General features: G+C 52.1%; 1 protein-coding gene across 2 annotated transcripts in view; it reads right to left on the reverse strand.

Moving 5' to 3' along the window:
* The window catches only part of LOC141153652 (alcohol dehydrogenase class-3), a 31,218-nt gene extending 24,560 nt beyond the window's left edge, over positions 1-6,658 (reverse strand). Inside the window, exons 1-3 of one of the 2 annotated variants that reach the window (XM_073638654.1) lie at positions 6,503-6,658; positions 1,869-1,970; positions 1,611-1,752 (exon numbers count right to left, since the gene is read on the reverse strand). In XM_073638654.1, the coding sequence (XP_073494755.1) occupies positions 1,611-1,752; positions 1,869-1,970; positions 6,503-6,520 (262 nt within the window). In that variant the 5' untranslated portion in view covers positions 6,521-6,658. The remainder of the gene's footprint in view (positions 1-1,610; positions 1,753-1,868; positions 1,971-6,502) is intronic. The other variant, XM_073638664.1, reaches the window with a different exon arrangement.
* Positions 6,659-18,829: the final 12,171 nt, after the last annotated feature.

Here is an 18,829-nt window from a genome sequence, read left to right on the forward strand (position 1 = left end):
TGTGGACAGAAAAGAAAAATTGACGAGAGATTTCAACGCAAGATTGTGCGGATGGTGGATAAAGAACCTTGACTAACATCCAAACAAGTTCAAGCTGCCCTACAGTCCGAGGGTACAACAGTGTCAACCCGTACTATCTGTCGACGTCTGAATGAAAAGGGACTGTATGGTAGGATACCCAGGAAGACCTCACTTCTTACCCCGAGACATAAAAAAGCCAGGCTGCAGTTTGCCAAAACTTACCTGAGAAAATCTAAAACGTTTTGGAAGAATGTTCTCTGGTCAGATGAGACAAAAGTAGAGCTTTTGGGAAAAAGCATCTACATAGAGTGTACAGGAAAGAAAAAGAGGCATTCAAAGAAAAGAACACGGTCCCTACAGTCAAACATGGCGGAGGTTCCCTTATGTTTTGGGGCTGCTTTGCTGCCTCTGGCACTGGACTGCTTGATCTTGTGCATGGCATTATGAAGTCTGAAGACTACCAACAAATTTTGCAGCATAATGTAGGGCCCAGTGTGAGAAAGCTGGGTCTCCCTCAGAGGCCATGGGTCTTCCAGCAGGACAATGACCCAAAACACACTTCCAAAAGCACTATAAAATGGTTTTAGAGAAAGCACTGGAGACTTCTAAGGTGGCTAGCAATGATTCCAGACCTAAATTCCATAGAACACCTGTGGAGAGATCTCAAAATGGCAGTTTGGAGAAGGCACCCTTCAAATATCAGGGACTTGAGCAGTTTGCCAAAGAAGAATGGTCTACAATTCCAGCAGAGCATTGTAAGAAACTCATTGATGGTTACCGGAAGCGGTTGTTCGCAGTTATTTTGGCTAAAGGTTGTGCAACCAAGTATTAGGCTGAGGGTGCCAATACTTTTGTCCGGCCCTTTTTGGAGTTTTGTGTGAAATGATCAATGATTTGATTTTTGCTTCATTCTCTTTTGTGTTTTTTCCTTGCAAGCAAATTAAATGAAGAGAATAATACCAAAGAATTTGTGATTGCAATCGTTTTCAGGAAGAAACGAAGTATTATCTGACAGAATTGCAGGGGTGCCAATACTTTTGGCCAGCACTGTAGTTCCCATAAGAAAATTATGGGGTGGGGGAGGTGACCTGGTTTAGACAAACTGCTTTTTAGGGTAACATTAGTAAATAGAGGGGTGTCCTCCGTTTTGTTCTTGAACTATTATCTAGAAGGAAAAGCTAAAACTTCGAGCAGCTCGTCCTCCAGAAAACAGGACAGCAATGGACCAGCACCTTCACACAGCACTGGGTAATGTTATATTTCTGTTACTGGAATTCCAGTTTCAGCTCATAAAACGCTGACAAATTATTGTGTTCCTTTGTGTGACGGATGCCATAAACATAATGGAAAACAGACACACGGATGTCGGAGAGTGTTTGTCAGTTTGTTACCTCAATGGAAATCTCTTGCAGTATCTTACTCTAGTCATGATTTGTAGGATATTTCTGGAAGGTGACAGGATCCCACAGATGACCCCTCTGCACAGGCACACCCAATACATGGATGCCAGCTTCATACACTGGGCACACTGCACTCCTCAGGACTTTCCTACCTTCCTCAGGTTAGCCATTATGTGGATTTGTAGTTACCGGCTTTAACTCTTGTAATGCCTTCTCCTACACTTTCTACAATTCCAGCTCCTTCGTGGCCGAGAATCACTGGGAAACATCCTTCAGGGTCAGCACCACTTAAAGTATAGGCATCAGTGTGGCACACAGCCGTGGACACGATCTGCAAGTTCACAAATAGCAAGTGAGGCAATAAACTAACATTTATGGCAGCTTATTCCTGTCCCTATAAAGAGCAACCAGTCCTATAAATGCAGAGGGCACTATACAAAAGGTTACCTTAATGCGCACTTCATGGGCTCTAGGTGGTGCCACCTCTACTTCTTCAAGTGACAGAGGTTTTCCTGCCTCCCATGCAACTGCGGCTCTGCAGGTAATTACCTAGAACAAGAAATAACCCAATATCTCAGGCTAGGGGCACATGGCGACTTGTGGAGTGACATCAAGTCTCATTTGTGAGATGGTTTTGCCGCCTGCTGCCATAGGACTACTTCAGAGTTGCAATTTGGCCGTAAAAAAAAAAAAAAAAAAAACTCCAATCACGCTGCACTAAAGTCGTCGTCACACAAGGAAAAGATGTGTGCGACTGTTCCCAAACACCCAACAGGTTTGGATTTTTGGCAACAGTCACATCCCAGGCTTATGTCACAAGCCGCACCATGTCATATGACCCAAGTTGTCATGTACCCCCATCTTTACATACAGACCAAACTGAGGGAGTGGCAATTCACTGTAAGGTTCTGCTCCCATTTCCACTCGGACACTCTCGCTGTCTAGTAAGTTTAAGGGACAGACAAATGTAATAAGTGATCTATTGCACCAGTAATACAAACGGAAAACAGAGGAAGTGGTACCTCGCTGGTCCATCAGGGTTCCGTTTTTTAGAAAGAAAAATTTCTGCTTACAAGATTTCTTTTTTTTCAATAAAAAAACAAACAGACCTCATAATTAATGAGACCCAGCAGCAGTTTCACAGCTCAATGTGCCACAAAATCCACACAATGTTGTGCAGAATTTGCCACTGCGGAATATCCTCAGCAGATGCGTATCCCCATGGAAATACCCTTAAAGCCCCACTCCAGCAGTTTTTTTATTGCACAGCTGGAGTGGGGCTTTAAATGTAATCCCCCTGACTGATACTCACCTGCTGCCACCTTCACCAGTTTCCAGAGTTGCTCCAGTCGGTCTCCAGCAAAAAGTGACATGCCGGCTGCTCCAGTGTTTCATGGAACGGCACGGAGGTCACTTTACAATACAAGTCTATGAGAGTGTGGTGCCCCTGCGGGTCCAGACGCCACAGAGGTACTGCATCTGAGCCAGAGGTGTGGTACCCCACTCTCAGGTAAGGAGGGAGCACTACCCGGGACCCACATCCAACACCACATCACTCCAGTAGGAAAGGGCGAGATTGCTCCTGAGGGAGAGCACAGTCCCTGTCCCTGTCTGGAGGAGGGAACTAGGTAGAGGAGGTGGGTAGAGGAAGTAGTTTAGGGCAGCACACAAGGAAGGACTGAAGGTAAAGGGGACCACGTAGAGTGACAGACAGTATAAAAAGACAGGTAGAAACATCTAGAAAGGCTCAGTGAGTGAGGACCGTTGAGGAGTAGGGTGCAGAGAGTGAGGGCCCAGGCAGAGGGGCCCAGTAGGAGAGAGAACGAGAGGAGCGAGGGAGTCAGAGAAGGGCTCCAGTGACAGAGAAGGGATCCTAGGCGCACGGGAAGTGCGGAGTCCACCCGTGCGCCCGAACTCACGCCATTCGTAGTCGGGAGAAGGGATCAGGTCGCAGGAGGGGACCGGCCCCAGACTAGTGGAGGACTGCAAGACTCAGCTAGCAAACCGGAGGCTGCGGTATCTCTAAGTGCCGTAGCCAAAACCACACACATTCGCTGAAAAGGTGACCATATAGGACTAAGGAGACAGAGGGGACGTCGCCTGACAAGGCCCACGGCCACTGGCTCGGGACACTGTGTTTGAGGCGATGGCAGGAGGGCGAGAGCCAGCGCAGAGAGACGACCTGGGAAAGGTACACAAGAAGGGGGTCCCGGTCAAGTGCACCCAAGTTATCTGAGAGCTGGCTGGATCACTTCCCCGGAGGACACAGTACTCGGTGGGCTGTTATAACCAGCTGGCAGTTGTAACCTGGAACATCATAAAAACTGTGAGTAAAAACATGAAAACTGCACCCCGCTGTGTCCTTGACTTAATTGCTGCGTCACCTGACTTGCACTACACCAACAAACAAAGCTACCTGTTTAACTGCCCTGAGGCCTAGCTCTACCCGTGGAGAGCAGAACCATCTCTGCTGCATCACCAACGGCCCCATTGGATCTGAACAGCAGCGGTGGCCACCTATAGCTGCATACCACGGATGGCGTCACGAAACTTTATTCCCCTCTGTTATTGACCGCCCGGGGCCACGGACCGGGTCACACCACCGTGACTATCCCAAAAGAACAGACCGGCCCGGAGCCGAGTACTCCACGGCCCCAGGGGGCGCGTCAAATGCCTCGTACTGGCCAAGTTCTGACTCTCATAGACTTGAATTGAGAGCTTGTGACGTAACTTCTGACTGCCGGACAGTCAGAAGATGCGCTCACAAGATGGCGAAGACGTCGGAGGGTAAGTATATGACCGGGGGCAGGGGGCTTACATTTAAGCGCCACAAAAAAAACCCCGCTGGAGTGGTGCTTTAAGGTTATGCTCACACATGCCATTGTTTTTTTTCTGCAGCTCCAAATGCTGTGCTCCTTTTTTGGTCCGATCACATGTGATTAGTCTAAAGTACATGTTCAATAAGGTTAATTTTATTCACCAAAAAAAAAAACACCGCAGAAACAAAGCAAAACCGGCTTGATGCATTTTTTTCCTGCGTTTTTGAACTTTCTCATTTCTTTCTATGTAAAGAAGACAGGTGTGAACGGCCAGAACTACAGACAATGTGTGGCAAGACTGTCAGCCAGGAGGACTACTGCCACACATCACACAGATAATACACTGTGCACTATATGTAGATAACCGATTCTACACCGGTCCACGGCTGTGGCCGTCATCATGGAGGCCCCTATATCATATGGAGCCCGACTATGGCCAGAGGGTCAGGCTTCTAATATTACATCGTGGCTAGTCAGATGACAGGCTATCCATGTAATGCTCGGATAGCCACCGCAGTGGGGCAGAAGGTCTTCATAACATCTGCACGAATCCTGTCAATTCATAGACGTGTAATAATAATGGCCATGGTCAGGATGGGATCCCTCCATATAAGCTCATCCACCATTACAGGAGGCCAAAAGAAGCACGGGATAGGAGTCACTGCAGATCCTACACCGCAGCCGGGTCACCGCAGCCCACAGCACAATGCACAGAGAACCGCCGGCTCATCACCTGCAACCACATGACAAAGGCAGACCGTCCCCGCACAGCGCCCCCGCCACTGTCACTAGGACCGTCCCAACACAGCGCCCCCGCCACTGTCACCAGGACTGTCCCCGCACAGCACCAGGACTGTCACCGCACAGCGTCCCCGCCACGGTCACTGTCAGCAGGACTGTCCCCGCACAGCACCCCCACCAGGACTGCCCCCGCCACTGTCACCAGGACTGTCCCCGCACAGCGCCCCCGCCACTGTCACCAGGACTGTCCCCGCACAGCGCCCCCGCAACTGTCACCAGGACTGTCCCCGCCACTGTCACCAGGACTGTCCCCGCACAGCGCCCCCGCCACTGTCACCAGGACTGTCCCCGCACAGCGCCCCCGCCACTGTCACCAGGACTGTCCCCGCACAGCGCCCCCGCCACTGTCACCAGGACTGTCCCCGCACAGCGCCCCCGCCACTGTCACCAGGACAGTCCCCGCACAGCGCCCCCGCCACTGTCACTGTCACCAGGACTGTCCCCGCACAGCGCCCCCGCCACTGTCACTGTCACCAGGACTGTCCCCGCACAGCACCCCCGCCACTGTCACTGTCACCAGGACTGTCCCCGCACAGCACCCCCGCCACTGTCACTGTCACCAGGACTGTCCCCGCACAGCACCCCCGCCACTGTCACTGTCACCAGGACTGTCCCCGCACAGCGTCCCCACCGCTGTCACTGTCACCAGGACCGTCCCAACACAGCACCCCCGCCACTGTCACCAGGACTGTCCCCGAACAGCACCAGGACTGTCCCCGAACAGCGCCCCCACCACTGTCACTGTCACCAGGACTGTCCCCGCACAGCACCCCCACCGCTGTCACTGTCACCAGGACCGTCCCAACACAGCGCCCCCGCCACTGTCACCAGGACTGTCCCCGAACAGCACCCCCGCCACTGTCACTAGGACTGTCCCCGTCACCAGGACTGTCCCCGCACAGCGCCCCCGCCACTGTCACCAGGACTGTCCCCGCACAGCGCCCCCGCCACTGTCACCAGGACGGTCCCCGCACATCGCCCCCGCCACTGTCACCAGGACTGTCCCCGCACAGCGCCCCCGCCACTGTCACCAGGACTGTCCCCGCACAGCGCCCCCACCACTGTCACTGTCACCAGGACTGTCCCCGCACAGCACCCCCACCGCTGTCACTGTCACCAGGACCGTCCCAACACAGCGCCCCCGCCACTGTCACCAGGACTGTCCCCGCACAGCGCCCCCGCCACTGTCACTAGGACTGTCCCCGTCACCAGGACTGTCCCCGCACAGCGCCCCCGCCACTGTCACCAGGACGGTCCCCGCACAGCGCCCCCGCCACTGTCACCAGGACTGTCCCCGCACAGCGCCCCCGCCACTGTCACCAGGACTGTCCCCGCACAGCGCCCCCACCACTGTCACTGTCACCAGGACTGTCCCCGCACAGCGCCCCCGCCACTGTCACCAGGACTGTCCCCGCACAGCACCCCCGCCACTGTCACCAGGACTGTCCCCGCACAGCTCACCTTCCCCGCAGTGTCCATGCTGCACCCCGCACTCACTCTCCAGTGTACGAGCTGTACTGGCTGGATGTAGGCGTCCTACACGCCCAGCACTTACAAGGTGCGGTACCGCGAGCGCCCCCTGCCGCATGGAAGGACCCGAGCACGTCATATACTGTTGCATTTCACAGGGTAACCGGATGAGGGAGGCAGAAAACGGGGGGCCTCCCCCATACTGGTGGGCTCTGGGCTGACGACATATCCACAATCTTCTCAAAACAACTCCCAGCTCAAGACAAACATTATGTAATAAGTCAGAGGGAATCACAGCTGCACAGAGGAGGCATGGCCTCTGTACAGGGACAATACATGGCCTCTGTACAGGGACAATACATGGCCTCTGTACAGGGACAATACATGGCCTCTGTACAGGGGACAATACATGGCCTCTGTACAGGGACAATACATGGCCTCTGTACAGGGGACAATACATGGCCTCTGTACAGGGACAATACATGGCCTCTGTACAAGGGACAATACATGGCCTCTGTACAGGGGACAATACATGGCCTCTGTACAGGGGACAATACTTGGCCTCTGTACAGGGACAATACATGGCCTCTGTACAGGGGACAATACATGGCCTCTGTACAGGGACAATACATGGCCTCTGTACAGGGGACAATACATGGCCTCTGTACAGGGACAATACATGGCCTCTGTACAGGGGACAATACATGGCCTCTGTACAGGGGACAATACTTGGCCTCTGTACAGGGACAATCCATGGCCTCTACAGGGACAAACCATGGCCTCTGTACAGGGACAATACATGGCCTCTGTACAAGGACAATCCATGGCCTCTGTACAGGGACAATACATGGCCTCTGTACAGGGGACAATACATGGCCTCTGTACAGGGACAATACATGGCCTCTGTACAGGGACAATACATGGCCTCTGTACAGGGGACAATACATGGCTTCTGTACAAGGACAGTACATGGCCTCTGTACAGGGGACAATACATGGCCTCTGTACAGGGACAATCTATGGCCTCTGTACAAAGACAGTACATGTCCTCTGTACAGGGACAATACATGTCCTCTGTACAAGGACAATACATGGCCTCTGTACAGGGACAATCCATGGCCTCTGTACAGGGACAGTACATGGCCTCTGTACAGGGACAGTACATGGCCTCTGTACAAGGACAATACATGGCCTCTGTACAAGGACAATACATGGCCTCTGTACAGGGACAATCCATGGCCTCTGTACAGGGACAGTACATGGCCTTTGTACAGGGACAGTACATGGCCTCTGTACAGGGACAATACATGGCCTCTGTACAGGGACAATACATGGCCTCTGTACAGGGACAATACATGGCCTCTGTACAAGGACAATCCATGGCCTCTGTATAGGGACAGTCCATGGCCTCTGTACAGGGACAATACATGGCCTCTGTGCAAGGACAATACATAGCCTCTGTACAGGGACAATCCATGGCCTCTGTACAAGGACAGTACATGGCCTCTGTACAGGGACAATCCATGGCCTCTGTACAGGGACAATACATGGCCTCTGTACAGGGGACAATACATGGCTTCTGTACAAGGACAGTACATGGCCTCTGTACAGGGGACAATACATGGCCTCTGTACAGGGACAATCTATGGCCTCTGTACAAAGACAGTACATGTCCTCTGTACAGGGACAATACATGTCCTCTGTACAAGGACAATACATGGCCTCTGTACAGGGACAATCCATGGCCTCTGTACAGGGACAGTACATGGCCTCTGTACAGGGACAGTACATGGCCTCTGTACAAGGACAATACATGGCCTCTGTACAAGGACAATACATGGCCTCTGTACAGGGACAATCCATGGCCTCTGTACAGGGACAGTACATGGCCTTTGTACAGGGACAGTACATGGCCTCTGTACAGGGACAATACATGGCCTCTGTACAGGGACAATACATGGCCTCTGTACAGGGACAATACGTGGCCTCTGTACAAGGACAATCCATGACCTCTGTACAGGGACAATCCATGGCCTCTGTACAGGGACAATCCATGGCCTCTGTACAGGGACAGTACATGGCCTCTGTACAGGGACAATCCATGGCCTCTGTACAGGGACAGTCCATGGCCTCTGTACAGGGACAATCCATGGCCTCTGTACAGGGGACAATACATGGCCTCTGTACAGGAACAATCCATGGCCTCTGTACAGGGACAATCCATGGCCTCTGTACAGGGGACAATCCATGGCCTCTGTACAGGGGACAATCCATGGCCTCTGTACAGGGACAATACATGGCCTCTGTACAAGGACAATCCATGGCCTCTGTACAGGGACAGTACATGGCCTCTGTACAGGGACAATCCATGGCCTCTGTACAGGGACAATACATGGCCTCTGTACAAGGACAATACATAGCCTCTGTACAGGGACAATCCATGGCATCTGTACAAGGACAATACATGGCCTCTGTACAGGGACAATCCATGACCTCTGTGCAGGGACAATACATGGCCTCTGTACAGGGACAATCCATGGCCTCTGTACAGGGACAATACATGGCCTCTGTACAAGGACAATCCATGGCCTCTGTACAGGGTCAGTCCATGGCCTCTGTACAGGGACAATTCATGGCCTCTGTACAGGGGACAATCCATGGCCTCTGTACAGGGACAATACATGGCCTCTGTACAAGGACAGTACATGGCCTCTGTACAAGGACAATACATGGCCTCTGTACAGGGACAATACATGGCCTCTGTACAAGGACAGTACATGGCCTCTGTACAGGGACAATCCATGGCCTCTGTACAGGGACAATACATGGCCTCTGTACAGGAACAATCCATGGCCTCTGTACAGGGACAATCCATGGCCTCTGTACAGGGACAATTCATGGCCTCTGTACAGGGGACAATCCATGGCCTCTGTACAGGGACAATACATGGCCTCTGTACAAGGACAGTACATGGCCTCTGTACAGGGACAATACATGGCCTCTGTACAAGGACAATACATGGCCTCTGTACAGGGACAAGCCATGGCCTCTGTACAAAGACAGTACATGGCCTCTGTACAGGGACAATCCATGGCCTCTGTACAGGGACAGTACATGGCGTCTGTACAGGGACAATCCATGGCCTCTGTACAGGGACAGTACATGGCCTCTGTACAGGGACAGTACATGGCCTCTGTACAGGGACAATACATGGCCTCTGTACAAGGACAGCACATGGCCTCTGTACAGGGGACACTACATGGCCTCTGTACAGGGACAATACATGGCCTCTGTACAGGGACAGTACATGGCCTCTGTACAAGGACAGCACATGGCCTCTGTACAGGGGACAATACATGGCCTCTGTACAGGGACAATACATGGCCTCTGTACAGGGACAGTACATGGCCTCTGTACAGGGGACAATACATGGCCTCTGTACAAGGACAATCCATGGCCTCTGTACAGGGACAATACATGGCCTCTGTACAGGGGACAATACTTGGCCTCTGTACAGGGACAATACATGGCCTCTGTACAGGGGACAATACTTGGCCTCTGTACAGGGGACAATACATGGCCTCTATACAGGGGACAATACATGGCCTCTGTACAGGGGACAATACATGGCCTCTGTACAAGGGACAATACATGGCCTCTGTACAGGGACAATACATGGCCTCTATACAGGGGACAATACATGGCCTCTGTACAGGGGACAATACATGGCCTCTGTACAAGGGACAATACATGGCCTCTGTACAGGGACAGTACATGGCCTCTGTACAGGGACAATACATGGCCTCTGTACAGGGACAATCCATGGCCTCTGTACAGGGACAAACCATGGCCTCTGTACAGGGACAATACATGGCCTCTGTACAAGGACAATCCATGGCCTCTGTATAGGGACAGTCCATGGCCTCTGTACAGGGACAATACATGGCCTCTGTACAAGGACAATACATGGCCTCTGTACAGGGACAATCCATGGCCTCTGTACAAGGACAGTACATGGCCTCTGTACAGGGACAATCCATGGCCTCTGTACAGGGACAATACATGGCCTCTGTACAGGGGACAATACATGGCTTCTGTACAAGGACAGTACATGGCCTCTGTACAGGGGACAATACATGGCCTCTGTACAGGGACAATCTATGGCCTCTGTACAAAGACAGTACATGTCCTCTGTACAGGGACAATACATGTTCTCTGTACAAGGACAATACATGGCCTCTGTACAGGGACAATCCATGGCCTCTGTACAGGGACAGTACATGGCCTCTGTACAGGGACAGTACATGGCCTCTGTACAAGGACAATACATGGCCTCTGTACAGGGACAATCCATGGCCTCTGTACAGGGACAGTACATGGCCTTTGTACAGGGACAGTACATGGCCTCTGTACAGGGACAATACATGGCCTCTGTACAGGGACAATACATGGCCTCTGTACAAGGACAATCCATGACCTCTGTACAGGGACAATCCATGGCCTCTGTACAGGGACAATCCATGGCCTCTGTACAGGGACAGTACATGGCCTCTGTACAGGGACAATCCATGGCCTCTGTACAGGGACAATACATGGCCTCTGTACAGGGACAATACATGGCCTCTGTACAGGGACAATACATGGCCTCTGTACAGGGACAATCCATGGCCTCTGTACAGGGACAATCCATGGCCTCTGTACAGGGGACAATACATGGCCTCTGTACAGGAACAATCCATGGCCTCTGTACAGGGACAATCCATGGCCTCTGTACAGGGACAATCCATGGCCTCTGTACAGGGGACAATCCATGGCCTCTGTACAGGGGACAATCCATGGCCTCTGTACAGGGACAATACATGGCCTCTGTACAGGGACAATACATGGCCTCTGTACAAGGACAATCCATGGCCTCTGTACAGGGACAGTACATGGCCTCTGTACAGGGACAATCCATGGCCTCTGTACAGGGACAATACATGGCCTCTGTACAAGGACAATACATAGCCTCTGTACAGGGACAATCCATGGCCTCTGTACAAGGACAATACATGGCCTCTGTACAGGGACAATCCATGACCTCTGTGCAGGGACAATACATGGCCTCTGTACAGGGACAATCCATGGCCTCTGTACAGGGACAATACATGGCCTCTGTACAGGGACAATCCATGGCCTCTGTACAGGGGACAATCCATGGCCTCTGTACAGGGGACAATCCATGGCCTCTGTACAGGGACAATACATGGCCTCTGTACAAGGACAATCCATGGCCTCTGTACAGGGACAGTACATGGCCTCTGTACAGGGACAATCCATGGCCTCTGTACAGGGACAATACATGGCCTCTGTACAAGGACAATACATAGCCTCTGTACAGGGACAATCCATGGCATCTGTACAAGGACAATACATGGCCTCTGTACAGGGACAATCCATGACCTCTGTGCAGGGAAAATACATGGCCTCTGTACAGGGACAATCCATGTCCTCTGTACAGGGACAATACATGGCCTCTGTACAAGGACAATCCATGGCCTCTGTACAGGGTCAGTCCATGGCCTCTGTACAGGGACAATTCATGGCCTCTGTACAGGGGACAATCCATGGCCTCTGTACAGGGACAATACATGGCCTCTGTACAAGGACAGTACATGGCCTCTGTACAAGGACAATACATGGCCTCTGTACAGGGACAATACATGGCCTCTGTACAAGGACAGTACATGGCCTCTGTACAGGGACAATCCATGGCCTCTGTACAGGGACAATACATGGCCTCTGTACAGGAACAATCCATGGCCTCTGTACAGGGACAATCCATGGCCTCTGTACAGGGACAATTCATGGCCTCTGTACAGGGGACAATCCATGGCCTCTGTACAGGGACAATACATGGCCTCTGTACAAGGACAGTACATGGCCTCTGTACAGGGACAATACATGGCCTCTGTACAAGGACAATACATGGCCTCTGTACAGGGACAAGCCATGGCCTCTGTACAAAGACAGTACATGGCCTCTGTACAGGGACAATCCATGGCCTCTGTACAGGGACAGTACATGGCGTCTGTACAGGGACAATCCATTGCCTCTGTACAGGGACAGTACATGGCCTCTGTACAGGGACAGTACATGGCCTCTGTACAGGGACAATACATGGCCTCTGTACAAGGACAGCACATGGCCTCTGTACAGGGGACACTACATGGCCTCTGTACAGGGACAATACATGGCCTCTGTACAGGGACAGTACATGGCCTCTGTACAAGGACAGCACATGGCCTCTGTACAGGGGACAATACATGGCCTCTGTACAGGGACAATACATGGCCTCTGTACAGGGACAGTACATGGCCTCTGTACAGGGGACAATACATGGCCTCTGTACAAGGACAATCCATGGCCTCTGTACAGGGACAATACATGGCCTCTGTACAGGGGACAATACTTGGCCTCTGTACAGGGACAATACATGGCCTCTGTACAGGGGACAATACTTGGCCTCTGTACAAGGGACAATACATGGCCTCTATACAGGGGACAATACATGGCCTCTGTACAGGGGACAATACATGGCCTCTGTACAGGGACAATACATGGCCTCTATACAGGGGACAATACATGGCCTCTGTACAGGGACAGTACATGGCCTCTGTACAGGGACAATCCATGGCCTCTGTACAGGGACAATGCATGGCCTCTGTACAGGGACAGTACATGGCCTCTCTACAGGGACAATACATGGCCTCTGTACAAGGACAATACATGGCCTCTGTACAGGGACAATCCATGGCCTCTGTACAAGGACAGCACATGGCCTCTGTACAGGGGACACTACATGGCCTCTGTTCAGGGACAATACATGGCCTCTGTACAGGGACAATACATGGCCTCTGTACAAGGACAGCACATGGCCTCTGTACAGGGGACAATACATGGCCTCTGTACAGGGACAGTACATGGCCTCTGTACAGGGGACAATACATGGCCTCTGTACAGGGTCAATCCATGGCCTCTGTACAGGGACAATCCATGGCCTCTGTACAGGGACAGTACATGGCCTCTGTACAGGGACAGTACATGGCCTCTGTACAAGGACAGTACATAGCCTCTGTACAAGGACAGTACATGGCCTCTGTACAGGGGACAATACATGGCCTCTGTACAGGGACAATGCATGGCCTCTGTGCAAGGACAATACATGGCCTCTGTGCAAGGACAATCCATGACCTCTGTGCAGGGACAATACATGGCCTCTGTACAGGGACAATCCATGGCCTCTGTACAGGGACAATACATGGCCTCTGTACAAGGACAATCCATGGCCTCTGTACAGGGTCAGTCCATGGCCTCTGTACAAGGACAGTACATGGCCTCTGTGCAGGGACAATCCATGGCCTCTGTACAGGGACAATACATGGCCTCTGTACAAGGGACAATACATGGCCTCTGTACAGGAACAATCCATGGCCTCTGTACAGGGACAATCCATGGCCTCTGTACAGGGACAATTCATGGCCTCTGTACAGGGGACAATCCATGGCCTCTGTACAGGGACAATACATGGCTTCTGTACAAGGACAGTACATGGCCTCTGTACAGGGACAATACATGGCCTCTGTACAAGGACAATACATGGCCTCTGTACAGGGACAAGCCATGGCCTCTGTACAAAGACAGTACATGGCCTCTGTACAGGGACAATCCATTGCCTCTGTACAGGGACAGTACATGGCCTCTGTACAGGGACAGTACATGGCCTCTGTACAGGGACAATACATGGCCTCTGTACAAGGACAGCACATGGCCTCTGTACAGGGGACACTACATGGCCTCTGTACAGGGACAATACATGGCCTCTGTACAGGGACAGTACATGGCCTCTGTACAAGGACAGCACATGGCCTCTGTACAGGGGACAATACATGGCCTCTGTACAGGGACAATACATGGCCTCTGTACAGGGACAGTACATGGCCTCTGTACAGGGGACAATACATGGCCTCTGTACAAGGACAATCCATGGCCTCTGTACAGGGACAGTCCATGGCCTCTGTACAGGGACAGTCCATGGCCTCTGTACAGGGACAATCCATGGCCTCTGTACAGGGACAATACATGGCCTCTGTACAAGGACAAAAAATAGCCTCTGTACAGGGACAATCCATGGCCTCTGTACAAGGACAATACATGGCCTCTGTACAGTGACAATCCATGGCCTCTGTACAGGGACAATACATGGCCTCTGTACAAGGACAATCCATGGCCTCTGTACAGGGACAGTCCATGGCCTCTGTACAAGGACAGTACATGGCCTCTGTACAGGGACCATCCATGGCCTCTGTACAGGGACAATACATGGCCTCTGTACAGGGGACAATACATGGCCTCTGTACAGGAACAATCCATGGCCTCTGTACAGGGACAATCCATGGCCTCTGTACAGGGGACAATCCTTGGCCTCTGTACAGGGACAGTACATGGCCTCTGTACAAGGACAGTACATGGCCTCTGTACAGGGACAATACATGGCCTCTGTACAAAGACAGTACATGGCCTCTGTACAGGGACAATCCATTGCCTCTGTACAGGGACAGTACATGGCCTCTGTACAGGGACAGTACATGGCCTCTGTACAGGGACAATACATGGCCTCTGTACAAGGACAGCACATGGCCTCTGTACAGGGGACACTACATGGCCTCTGTACAGGGACAGTACATGGCCTCTGTACAAGGACAGCACATGGCCTCTGTACAGGGGACAATACATGGCCTCTGTACAGGGACAATACATGGCCTCTGTACAGGGACAGTACATGGCCTCTGTACAGGGGACAATACATGGCCTCTGTACAAGGACAATCCATGGCCTCTGTACAGGGACAGTCCATGGCCTCTGTACAGGGACAGTCCATGGCCTCTGTACAGGGACAATCCATGGCCTCTGTACAGGGACAATACATGGCCTCTGTACAAGGACAAAAAATAGCCTCTGTACAGGGACAATCCATGGCCTCTGTACAAGGACAATACATGGCCTCTGTACAGTGACAATCCATGGCCTCTGTACAGGGACAATACATGGCCTCTGTACAAGGACAATCCATGGCCTCTGTACAGGGACAGTCCATGGCCTCTGTACAAGGACAGTACATGGCCTCTGTACAGGGACCATCCATGGCCTCTGTACAGGGACAATACATGGCCTCTGTACAGGGGACAATACATGGCCTCTGTACAGGAACAATCCATGGCCTCTGTACAGGGACAATCCATGGCCTCTGTACAGGGGACAATCCTTGGCCTCTGTACAGGGACAGTACATGGCCTCTGTACAAGGACAGTACATGGCCTCTGTACAGGGACAATACATGGCCTCTGTACAAGGACAATCCATGGCCTCTGTACAAAGACAGTACATGGCCTCTGTACAGGGACAATCCATGGCCTCTGTACAGGGACAGTACATGGCCTCTGTACAGGGACAATCCATGGCCTCTGTACAGGGACAATCCATGGCCTCTGTACAGGGACAGTACATGGCCTCTCTACAGGGACAATACATGGCCTCTGTACAAGGACAATACATGGCCTCTGTACAGGGACAATCCATGGCCTCTGTACAAGGACAGCACATGGCCTCTGTACAGGGGACACTACATGGCCTCTGTACAGGGACAATACATGGCCTCTGTACAGGGACAATACATGGCCTCTGTACAAGGACAGCACATGGCCTCTGTACAGGGGACAATACATGGCCTCTGTACAGGTACAGTACATGGCCTCTGTACAGGGGACAATACATGGCCTCTGTACAGGGTCAATCCATGGCCTCTGTACAGGGACAATCCATGGCCTCTGTACAGGGACAGTACATGGCCTCTGTACAAGGACAGTACATAGCCTCTGTACAAGGACAGTACATGGCCTCTGTACAGGGGACAATACATGGCCTCTGTACAGGGACAATGCATGGCCTCTGTGCAAGGACAGTACATGGCCTCTATACAGGGGACAACACATGGCCTCTGTACAGGGACAATACATGGCCTCTGTACAGGGACAGTACATGGCCTCTGTACAGGGACAGTACATGGCCTCTGTACAGGGACAATACATGGCCTCTGTACAAGGACAATACATGGCCTCTGTACAGGGACAGTACATGGCCTCTGTAAAGGGACAATACATGGCCTCTGTACAGGGACAATACATGGCCTCTGTACAGGGACAATCCATGGCCTCTGTACAGGGACAATACATGGCCTCTGTACAAGGACAATCCATGGCCTCTGTACAGGGACAGTCCATGGCCTCTGTACAAGGACAGTACATGGCCTCTGTACAGGGACAATCCATGGCCTCTGTACAGGGACAATACATGGCCTCTGTACAGGGGACAATACATGGCCTCTGTACAGGGGACAATACATGGCCTCTGTACAGGAACAGTACATGGCCTCTGTACAGGGACAGTACATGGCCTCTGTACAGGGACAGTCCATGGCCTCTGTACAGGGACAATTCATGGCCTCTGTACAGGGACAGTCCATGGCCTCTGTACAGGGACAATACATGGCCTCTGTACAAGGACAATACATAGCCTCTGTACAGGGACAATCCATGGCCTCTGTACAAGGACAGTACATGGCCTCTGTACAGGGACAATCCATGGCCTCTGTACTGGGACAATACATGGCCTCTGTACAGGGACAATACATGGCCTCTGTACAGGGACAATCCATGGCCTCTGTACAGGGACAATCCATGGCCTCTGTACAAGGACAATCCATGGCCTCTGTACAGGGACAATCCATGGCCTCTGTACAGGGACAGTACATGGCCTCTGTACAGGGGACAATCCATGGCCTCTGTACAGGGACAATACATGGCCTCTGTACAAGGACAATCCATGGCCTCTGTACAGGGCCAGTCCATGGCCTCTGTACAGGGCCAGTCCATAGCCTCTGTACAGGGACAATTCATGGCCTCTGTACAGGGACAGTCCATGGCCCCTGTACAGGGACAATACATGGCCTCTGTACAAGGACAATACATAGCCTCTGTACAAGGACAATCCATGGCCTCTGTACAAGGACAGTACAAGGCCTCTGTACAGGGACAATCCATGGCCTCTGTACAGGGACAATACATGGCCTCTGTACAGGGACAATGCATGGCCTCTGTGCAAGGACAGTACATGGCCTCTATACAGGGGACAACACATGGCCTCTGTACAGGGACAATACATGGCCTCTGTACAGGGACAGTACATGGCCTCTGTACAGGGACAGTACATGGCCTCTGTACAGGGACAATACATGGCCTCTGTACAAGGACAGTACATGGCCTCTGTACAGGGACAATACATGGCCTCTGTACAAGGACAATACATGGCCTCTGTACAGGGACAGTACATGGCCTCTGTACAGGGACAATACATGGCCTCTGTACAGGGACAATCCATGGCCTCTGTACAGGGACAATATATGGCCTCTGTACAAGGACAATCCATGGCCTCTGTACAGGGACAGTCCATGGCCTCTGTACAAGGACAGTACATGGCCTCTGTACAGGGACAATCCATGGCCTCTGTACAGGGACAATACATGGCCTCTGTACAGGGGACAATACATGGCCTCTGTACAAGGGACAGTACATGGCCTCTGTACAGGGACAGTACATGGCCTCTGTACAGGGACAGTCCATGGCCTCTGTACAGGGACAATTCATGGCCTCTGTACAGGGACTGTCCATGGCCTCTGTACAGGGACAATACATGGCCTCTGTACAAGGACAATACATAGCCTCTGTACAGGGACAATCCATGGCCTCTGTACAAGGACAGTACATGGCCTCTGTACAGGGACAATACATGGCCTCTGTACAGGGACAATCCATGGCCTCTGTACAGGGACAATACATGGCCTCTGTACAAGGACAATCCATGGCCTCTGTACAAGGACAGTACATGGCCTCTGTACAGGGACAATACATGGCCTCTGTACAGGGACAATCCATGGCCTCTGTACAGGGACAATACATGGCCTCTGTACAAGGACAATCCATGGCCTCTGTACAGGGACAATCCATGGCCTCTGTACAGGGGACAATCCATGGCCTCTGTACAGCTACAATACATGGCCTCTGTACAAGGACAATCCATGGCCTCTGTACAGGGACAATACATGGCCTCTGAACAAGGACAATCCATGGCCTATGTACAGGGACAGTCCATGGCCTCTGTACAAGGACAGTACATGGCCTCTGTACAGGGACCATCCATGGCCTCTGTACAGGGACAATACATG

Source organism: Phyllobates terribilis, unplaced genomic scaffold (genome assembly GCF_046119375.1).
Source record: "Phyllobates terribilis strain yellow unplaced genomic scaffold, ASM4611937v1 Scaffold_1__5_contigs__length_1240528914, whole genome shotgun sequence".
Lineage (NCBI taxonomy): Eukaryota > Metazoa > Chordata > Amphibia > Anura > Dendrobatidae > Phyllobates > Phyllobates terribilis.